Here is a 10876-nt window from a genome sequence, read left to right as displayed (position 1 = left end):
GGTGTCGCGCCCGCACCTCGCTCAGCCAGTGAGCGGGAACCGGTCTGTATGTGGGATCCGAACCCTCGGCGGGAGCGCCGCTGCACTCCCAAGCGGCGCACTGTAGCAGTGCGCCACCGGGCCAGCCCTGAAAATGACTTTTCACTTCTTTAATATTTTTAGTTTGAATGAAAAAAAATTTTTAATAACTTACTAATTATCATGCATTCTCATAACTTTTACATGGTCGAGGTAAACTTGCTGTAGTTGTATTATTGTTTTGACATTTTAGATGGAAGAATAACATAATCATAACTAGCAAAAATATCGATGTGTCTTTATTTGTAAAAAAGTTTATAGACCGTGATTTTAAATCATGTAAAGATAAAAACTTTGAAACATTGACCTGTGACTTTTAAAGGCACTATGGTAATTGTACTGCTTACTAATGAATTTCTGATGAAGAAGAATTAAATTATATTACTCTGCATATATAGTCTACTGACACTGATTAATTATTTTCTGTTCTTTTGTTATATATTCATTGGTGTTTCTTTCCTAGGAATGGAAAGAACGGTATGGACACAATAGAGAAGATTCTACTAGGAACAGAAACGTTCATACTGACCCAAAAGAGTCAAACTTCTCAGATATTAATACCAACCGGTGTAAGTAGTTTATTTTCTAGTTTGCTTAGAAACTTTTTTCTTATGCTAGTTTGCATAGAGACTGAAAGTTAGGTTACCTCTCCAGAAATTCCTTTGCAGAATTGTAAAAATGCATCAGCAGTGACTTGTCTTTCTCACATTCCTCACTATATAGAAAGAAGGAGAAACTCAAATATGTATTCTGGTAGGGGAAGGAGAAACTGGGGCATCAAATACATACGTAGTTGTAAGTATACTAACCTAAATAATAAAAACACTTATCTTAAGCATATTCGATTCTTATTTCTATTTTACTTTGATGTTTTTACTTTTATATTAGTAGATGTAGGTTATTCAGTCATTTTATAATAATTTACTGACTGAACCATATATGAATATGTCAGGCTCTTCTCCAATATACAGTAATACAAAGGAGATAAATTTCTTATCTTCAGGATGCTTGTAATTAGGGAGTGACACCAGGCAGAAGCCATCTGACACTGGGGTGGGTGAGGAAACCTCCCCATATTACTGACCCTCTATTGACATGAGGCAGAAGTCGTTTGCCTCTGGGGAGATGCCAAGAAACCTACTTTTGCCAAGGACCTTTCATTGAGTAGAAGGTAGAGTTTGTTTGTTTTTAGGAGAGATGTAAAAATGCTGAGAGAGCCCCACCACTGTGGCTTCAGTGCACAGGGGCCTGCATAAGACTGAGGATGGAGCAGGAAAACTGAGCACATCCTCTGACCCAACTATGAGTTTTGCACTGAGTATCAAGCAACAGTAGTCTACTGTTGGAGGAGGAGAAAAAAATGGAAAGGGATTCCCTCTGTGGCATAGGCATGTAGAGACTACAGAAATCTGAGGGTGGAAAAAAAATACTGAGAGAAACCATCTGACACTTGAGCCTCTGCTAAGCATAGGTAATGGCAGTCCATCACTGGAGAGATGTGAAGCCTGGGGATACTTAAGGGAACTGAAGTAACAACAAAATCCAAACCCAGATCAACTGCGGATTAGATTGATTCAGTCCCTCAACACTGATGACTTAATAGAAGAGGTGTGCCCATTTGGGGCATAACTATCATTTATCTCTATCTCTACTGTCTTATACACACAATGTCTACTTTCTTATATACACAATGTCTAACTAAAAATTATGATATACACAAAAAAGCAAGAAAATATGAGTCATCTTTAAAATGTAAAATAGTCAACATATCAGACCTAGAGATTGCTCAAATGTTGGAATTATCAAACAGTACAGTGATTTTAAAATAACCAATTAGTATGTTAAAAGATCTAATGGAAAGCTTAGATAATGTGCATGAACAGATGGGAGGAAGGGGGAACTCACCAGAGATATGTAAACTATACAAAATAACTAAGTAGAAATTTTAGAAATATATTAATGATGGGCTGTTTAATAATATTGTAGACGTCATGAGAGATATGATAGAAGGATGCAAACCTGATGCTGAAGGGACTCAGCTTGCGGGTCTTGGGAAAAGTTTCTATAGTCAGGAAATATTTCTATAATAAAGATATATTTCGCTGAGTATTTAGGAATGAATAGTACTTAGTCAGGTGAAGGGTGTTGTTAATAAGGAGGAAGAGTAAGTGCAGGACATCCTGATATGAGAGACCCTTTGGGGAAATACATGCTTTTCTGTGACTAGAGCCTAAGCATGAGGGGAGGACACAGAGGATAGTTAGGTAACAGATATTGTCATGCTCAAAAGTTTGGATTTTATCCTAATAAAGGTAAGATTTCAATCTGGGAAGAAGCATGATAAGATTTTTGGTTTAGAAAGGTGAAGTATAAAGCATGATATTTAGGGAAGTGAGGCATAGAAACCATCTTAGAGTCTGTTTTAGTAATGCAATCAAGAAATGATAAAGGCCTAAAATAAGGCAGTGATCCTGGAGATGAAGAGAAAAGAATTTATTTGAGTGATATTTAGGGTAGAATGAATAGAAGAGGGCTAAAACTTTAGTTAAAGCTAGGAAGCAGAGGGAAGATTCTTTAAAGGGATTTGAATGCTTGCTTACCATAGAGTGGAAGTTTACAGAATGGAAAGATCTGGGAATATGGGAAAATGGTTAAGCGAAGAGGAGGCACAAAGCCATTGGATGAAGAGTTAGAACCTGGCATGTGGTGAGCAACTGCTATTTGCTGAATGAACGAGAGAAAAGATGCAGAGACTTGCATTTTAGGGCAGAGTTCAAGATCACAAAAATGTAAAATATGATAGAATTGGCTCTCCTGAAGTTTTCAAAAAGAACTATTTTATAAAGTTGTTTTAAAGGTACTTGGATGTTCGAAATGCCATTGTGAGAAATTAGGTTGTTTATGAAGAAATCACGAAGTGAAGGGAGAGTTAGTTTTCTAAATCTGTGCTTACTAGATGATAATTGCAATGTGGCTGGTACCCATGTTGAAATGATATTTTGGATACATTGTATTAAATTAAGTATATTAAAATTAATTTCACTTTTTTTTTTTTTACTTTTTAGTGTAACTAGTAGAAAATTTTACATTAAATATGGGGCTTGCATTTTATTTTTATTGGCCAGTGGTACCCTTACTCTTGCCTCATGGGAAAAAGACTCAGGCCTGTCTTGAAGAGCTTAAGTTGATTACACTATAAAGTCAAGTCTTAGCCAAGAAATGAGATTTACTGTGAAGCCAACGGAAGCTCGATTTGATAATGAATAGTTTCACTGTTTACCTTAGTTAAGTATTAATTCTGATTTATATCAATTAAGTCTTTGCTCTGTATCTGCTTCTAAGATTAAACTAGCTACAAAGCTAGAGAAATTTTCCTTGTTATTTTTGATTATAGTGTTTAAAATTTTAATTTGATTTTTAAGAATCCACGTAATTATCTTTTCTCATGTTGTTTGTCTTCAGTCAAAATTCAGATCCTTTGTAATCTTGATTTTTCTTTCTGTGAGTCCATAGACTATGACCCGTAAGTTAAAAGACAATAGGAAAATAGACATTTTTTTTTCTCCCTTTGCAGCAGCAACCAAATATACCAGAGCTAATAATAGGACTGAAAGGGACCGAATAGAACTTCTCCAAGATGCAGAACCTTTGGACTTTAATGCAGAAACGTTCACTGATGATCCTCTTGAATCTGCCTCAGGAAGGTAAGTTCTGGCTGTGTCATTTTGGCTCTAGCATTCTTTGGAATTTTAATAACATTTGGTTTGGCAGTGTTGAAAGCAAGTGATAAATAAACATAAGGAAAATGTTTATCTTTACTTCTACTAAAAACGTATTAAGTAGCTTCTATATTTCTTTATACCTTCTAATCCTTTTATATTTTAAAAATCATAGCATCCAGTAGTAGTTATTGGAATTGGTATCTTCATACAATATTAGGGTATTATAAATAAGAAAGAAAAATTGAAATATATATCAAAGTAACATAACAATATTTATATACCTACATATAAATCCCACTTATGAAATTTGTTATATTTAGCAACAGCTGTGTAACTATGTCTGGCTGTTAGACACTATTTTAAGCACTTTAAAAACAATATTCTATTTTATGGTTGCAGATCTAATTGGATTTAAATCCAGAGAGGGTCAGTAACTTCCCTAGATTCAAACAGCTTGTAAATGGCAAGACAGGCTGCAGAATCTGTGCTTTTGGCTACTATGCTATGAGGAAACAAACAAAGCAAAATATATGCATGAAGATGTTTATTGTAGTATTGCCTATAGATAGCAAAAACCCTAGAATATTTTATTTATGTTCAATAATCAAGTGGTTATTAAATTGATTAATCTCCTGGATGTGTCTTACATCCCCCACCCTTTCTTTTTACATCCTTTGCTCTGTCATATATGTATTCTAGGCTCTAAAACAGTTGCTGGTTGATTTATAAATAAGTTATTTTGGAAAGTAAGTTTCTGTATTCAGCTACTGAATAGATCTTTCAATGCATACAAATTATGTAGCCACTTCCCTTTAATGTGTTCATGTTTTTCTCTCCTCCTTTATTATATTTGATGCCTTAGATCATTTATTTATGTTCACCTTTTAGGTATCAGCCTGGTGGACAATATCTCTCAATGTCTCGCAGCAGAATGTTTGATGATGTCTAAAGTCTGAAAAAATGTGCGGAACAACTAACCAAGGTCAACACATCAGTTCAGTCATATGAACATCTTTGCGCCCTAATATTTCCTTTGTACCCTCATCAGCGAAAATTGTTAGGGTAACAGAAAAGGCACTGAGAATTACTTACATCTTAGTAATACCAGGGTACTTCAAAAAGCTCGTGGAAAAATAGAATTAAAAAATAATATGAGTCTTTCCATGAATTTTTGGAAGTACCTTTGTAATAATTTATTGTTCATTGGATAGAGTATCATATTATCTAATAGGATTTATTACATATCATTCCCTGAGCGTCTGCCTTAGGAGTACAGTTACAGTGGAAGGATTTAATTCATGATAAAAGATCAGCGTATGTTGAGAACATGTAGTTCAGTTTGTTTCAAATTAGTTTTTTTAGGAGACCTAAAGGACCCAAGGACCTTTAAACAATAATTTACATCATACTAAATAATATACAGTTTTACTATTGTGATTTATGTTTTTGCCATTTCTAAAAAATATGTTCCACATGTATTTCCCAAAGAAATGTGAGTGAATAGAGATCTCAAATCATAACCATATTCACAAAACTCATGTCTTAAAACAAGGCTTACTTACCAGACTTAACTGAATGTAAAAAGCTGTTTTTTCAAATCTGTGTGCAAATCAGTGGAGTTTTTTGCATGTATAACTAAGATTATACTTCAACTAATAGTATCAGTGTCTTTAGCATGTATACTGTAATCAGGTGATGTATTATTATTTCCATCTTTGTAATAACTGTATTTTTTCTCCTTTTAGTATTTTTTTTTTTAAAAGATTTTCATTTCGGAGAGAAATGCTCACCTTTATCATTTAGCATATTGATTTAAGTATTGATCATTCCATTCCAAATTCTCTAATATATAAAGGTACCTGTCTATGTTTTTTGGAAAAAAAATCTGGTTGTTCAAAGGTAAAAAGTGAGTCCATTTATTGTTATTACTAACACTTAAACTGTAGTTTATAGAAAAACAACAAACAATATTAGAATGGAAATGTGTGATAATAACTTGTTGGTTAAACAGAGTTATTATTTTAAATTGATTGTTTTAACCTTTGTGTTTAAGCCAAATTTAGGTATTATATTTAAAGCACCAGAGTTTGATTGCAGAGTGAACATGGTTGAGTGCAACATGATTGCAGAGAGTTTTTTATGTCCCTGAAATATTTGCAACTCTTATAGAATCTATGCTACCTTACGTAACCATACTTGAACTTGCCCAGGACAGTCTCAGTTTAACCCCTATTATCATGTGTAATCATTACTAGTGCTCACTTTCACTCTCAGATATCCTAGTTTGAAGATGAATTATATGGTCACCCTAACTATATGATTATATGTTTCTTTTGTTAATCTTTCCCTGAGTCATAAATTTAAAAATTTAATTTTCCTCTTTAATTAGTGTTAGCATGTAAATTTCTTAAAGACAGTTCTATGCAGGTACTGAAAGGAATAGTGCATCATCCTAATTATCTGATTTTTTTTTTATCTTTGAGTTTTTATGATCTTTGAGATTAGATCCCATTTAAAATAATTATCAATGGATAGATTTACTCTCAGTTGAAGAACATATAGTGCTCATTTGAGTATACACACACACAGCCTTTTTATTGTGAAGTGTGGTCAGAGAGCAATAGGCCAGCAGCAGAAATAATTTAATACTGTTTGTAATTTCATTATAGATTAGTTGAATACCTTGAGCAAATCATGAACCTTTCAGTGCCTCAATTTCTTCATTTGCAGAATGAAGATGATATTTGTTATTTACCTACCAACCTACCTCACAAAGCTATTGTGAGGGAGTTGAATTGATGTGTATGCACTGGAGTTTAAAAGACAGAACAAGTTATTAGCTGTGCTATTTTTCCTAGTGGTACTTAAAGGCATCGGATGGGGAAAATGAACATTTCTAGAAAGGGGTCTGGTTTCTTATTGCAGAAAAGCTTACAAGTCCCCAAAGCAAATACTCTTTGGACTAATTCATCAAAAGTCCTGTGAAAATAGGGTTGTTTTATTTAGTCTTTGACTTTACTTTGGAATGCTTTTTTCATGTATAGTGTTGTTTCTCATCAGATTTTGTCATGAAACTCAGATGCTGTTGTAGATGTTGAAGCAGAAAAGAAGAAATGATCCATTTACTTTTATAACTAGTTTTTCAAATGCCTTATATATATAAATTGATAGGCATGTGTAAGAGAACATTATTTCCTTTATTATTAATTTTTTTGTGTATATGTTTATATGCATATATACACACTTCAATGTGTGTGTAAGTATATACACTTCAGTTATTATATACACACAATTATTACACATACACTTCACAAACAGTATAGATCCCTTTATGACTTCTGGGTTATTTCCAAAATAAATTTTGGTTGTTTCAGTGATCAAGAGTCTTCAACTTTTTAAGCAGAATATGTCTTACAGGATTTTATATACAATCATATAGAAAGGTTACCATGCTGGGTAAACTCAAGTTCATGAGACAGTGATTTAATCCCTGAAGACTGAGAGTTTATTGCTGAGGAACTAAGTTTTTTTACATAAAGCCACTATATGTAAAAAACTGTAAAATGTACAAAAAGTTTTCTTTTTGGAGAAGCTTATCAAAATGTAATGACATCTACTGTAAAACATTACTACTAAATTAATATACTTTACATGCAAAGTTCATTTCTTGAATTATTTCTGGCAATTTTTAATGTTTTTTCTTACGTGATAATAAATGTCTGATTCGAATTTTCTGAATTATTTTTAAAAATAGTTGTTAGGTAAGGATATTCAGTAAGTAAACGAGTAATTCAAAATAACCATTACAGAAAATAATAATTTATTAATTTCATGAATCACCTGTAAGTTGCTAATTAACTTTTTTATTATATAAATAACTTGTTATCAATAGAGCATTTTTCTAAAAACATTCTTAAAATAAGAAATAAAGTGTAAGTCTAATTATTAAAATTTGCTCTACTACCAAATGAATTTAAGGGCTTTAGAATAATTTCATCACACAGAGGCCTCCTTTCACAAAAGTAGCAAGAGCTAGATTAAAACACTCTAGTCTTTTCCCTTTTTTAAAGAATAGATTAGAGAATTTGACAATCTAAACATTCAAAAAGAAATTCTGCTGATTGATTTGTTTTTGGACTGTACTATTGGATTAGATCATCAGTTCTGAAATTTAAGCTGGACGTGTACCTAAATTAAATGTGGATCAACTTGTGTGATTTTTTTTTTAAGGTTTATTTTAGTGTATTAATGAAGGAATTTTATTTATGTTGGTTATTTATAACTTTGATAGGTCTAGGGAATGTTCTTGATGATATATCGATTACCATATTAAAGGAAATATAAACTCTATATTTTACACAGTTTAGTAAGGAGAATTCTTTACTTGTGATTTGAGTGGACCATGCCTGAAAATCACAAGCATAAATATATTTGTACTAAGAGGCGGAACATGTCCCTGAAAAACCTTAGCATACTTGAATCTCCAAAGTGTAGAATTTAATTTATATTAAATTCTAAATGTTAAGAAGTGAACGGATTTAGGGTTTTGTCTTTCCTTTCTTTTCTTTTTCTCTCTCTTATTCCTTGTATACCTCTCTTCCACCCTGAAGCCTCTCTACAACTTTTAATGTGCTGACAGATTGTTATTCTGTTTGTTTTGTGTACACAGTTGTTTTTGATGAGCAGTACACTCAAAGGGAACTAGTTCCAACTACAAATCCCACTACTTGAAATAGCAGTATGGTAACTAAAGTAGTGAAACAGGTTTTGCTAGATAACTAAGCAACATCTGAATGTGAGGGTGAAATATGCTGGCTCACTGTGCTGTCTTTTAGGTCGTGAAGGGGGACACTTCAGTAAAATGAATTGTTTTCAGTGTGATGTTTTTGCATAAAAATGAATTTCCAAAAAAAGTGATTGTAAAAAAACCCAAAACATTAAAAACCTTATAACCTCTGTTTATGAAAAGGAATTCATAAATAACATACATTGTCAAAAAATTTTTCTTTAGAAGAGTTGGAACAATATAAGAGGGTTACAGGAGGCTTTCTAAAATATGAGTTGCCATCTTTGTAGGGTACACATTTCCAACTCTGTGACTTTTTTCTACCCAGAGACTTGGACAACTAGGCAGTGTTATCCCCTTTCCCAGCTTCTGGAGACCAGGCCCTAGGAGCCATCTCCCTCAGGAGGGCAGGCACTAGTCCTGTCGTGTTGTAGTGGGAACATGTCCACCTCTTATTCCTCCTATGCTCAGTCTGGTTTAACTAGAATTTTATTTTCATTTCTAAAAGATTTGTCCATTGATGTTGATTGAGGCCTTGCTTTAGTTTTTAAATTTGTTCGTAAATTAAGACTATTGGCATGTTCCTTGTCTCACTCATATCCTAAAAGATATTTGTTTTTAACACACTCCTTGAGGAAAATGAACTGTTTTCCCCTGAAAATCTTTTCTTTTGTGGTTATCTCAAATCATTTTGGAAAAGGAGAATTTTACTGTACTTCATGCAAAAGAGTAGAAAGAATGGTTTACTAGGGCATACATATGTAGGGTAAAGTCATAAATTATTAGACTGACTGTACAAAACCATTTAGAGTTGATAATATTGACACAAATCTTATCAACCTACTCACTAAGAGCTGTATTTCTCAAAAGAATGCTGGCTATCATCTTCCCTACTTAGTATAACAAGTTGTAGGGGAGAGACTGTGTATTTATTTTTTAAAAATAATCCAATGGATTTGTTTTTGTCCATATTTTGAAAACAACTTGAAGGATTTTTTTCATTTTAGAAGGTAGAGAATATGTGAACCTCTCTTTTAAATTACTGTAATCTAATATATATTTATAAATTATAGTGTTGAAAATACAAAAGAGCTCTAATATTAATGTGTTACTACCTGGTATTTAATTTTTATAAATGTCTTTGTAAGTAATTGTAGTGTTTCTTTTAAATCATTTAAAAATCTTTCTGAAATAAGTTGTGTTGAGACCTATTTCCTTTGGACAATATTCTAAAATTCAGTAGTCCGATGTGAATTTGAAATACTTCTACATCTCTTCAGTATCTTTTTATATATATCAGTACCTAAGCAAAGTATACCAAAATCCTAATTTCTGCATTGCATTAATAATCTACTTGTTATTTTGCTTTTATCTAATCCAGCCGATTAGGTGCAAGAAAAGATAAATCTTTTCAAATATGCATCTGATCATAATTTTTCAAAATGTTAATAACTGTTCATTTTTGGTGCATGATGCCAAATTTATCTTTAATCAGCTATTACTACCTAATATGTAATGACACATGTTTTCCTGTCTGACCATTGGGTTGTAGATTTAACTGTTTTTCTCTGCAGATGCTCACTACATTTTAAAATATGTATTTGGAAAAAGCTGCAAAGTGCTACTTATAAGTAGACATTTTTGGCCTTATCTATGCATAATGTTCTCCCAGTCTGGTTTTGACAAACTCACTGACTTGCAATTCCTTTGTAGTATTTTAACTTATTGTGATGTAATGAGGTTTTTGAAATGTTTATTTGATTAGCTGTTAAAATAGAGGAAATAATGTAGCTTTGCATGAAATAAATTACATGAATAATTTTGCTGATTACTTATGCATTTTGCTTCATTTGAGATTAAGCCCTTTTATGTAGACTTAAGCATTCTTTGTTCCTTATGAATTTATTAGCAAATATAACAAAAGAAATGTTTTAAGATGAATAATTAAATACATGTACTTTAGGTTCCACATTACTTTATGTTATGTTTATAACTAAAACAAAACTAATTATAAAAGTTAGAGAAGAAACCAGTGAAATTTAGGGCTGGCCAGTTAACTCAGTTGGTTAGAGTGTGGTGCTGATAGGGTTGAGGGTTTGATCCTTGTACTGGCCAGCCACCAAAAGAAAAAAAAAAAAAAAAAAGGAAAAACCAATGAGATTTAAAATGAGAAAACAATAGAGAAAATCAACAAAACCAAAAGCTGTGTATTTGAAAAGATTAATAAAATTAATGAAACTCTAGCCAGGCTAACCAAGAAAACAGAGAGTAGGTCACTTTCCTATATACA

General features: G+C 32.5%; 1 protein-coding gene across 1 annotated transcript; it reads left to right on the top strand.

The window, feature by feature from the left end:
- Nucleotides 1-541: 541 nt before the first annotated feature.
- Nucleotides 542-7375, top strand: LOC103583479 (LMBR1 domain-containing protein 2-like; the record flags this gene model as incomplete). Its single annotated transcript, XM_008564779.1, has 3 exons — nt 542-647; nt 3653-3782; nt 4689-7375. Coding segments are annotated over 3 exons (297 nt in total), but the record flags the coding sequence as incomplete, so codon positions are not given.
- Between the last annotated feature and the right edge of the window lie 3501 nt (nt 7376-10876).

Source organism: Galeopterus variegatus, unplaced genomic scaffold (assembly GCF_000696425.1).
Source record: "Galeopterus variegatus unplaced genomic scaffold, G_variegatus-3.0.2 Scaffold23406, whole genome shotgun sequence".
NCBI classification, from domain to species: Eukaryota; Metazoa; Chordata; class Mammalia; order Dermoptera; family Cynocephalidae; genus Galeopterus; species Galeopterus variegatus.
The sequence above is the reverse complement of the archived record's forward strand: the minus strand, read 5'-3'. Positions and strand labels throughout refer to the sequence as shown.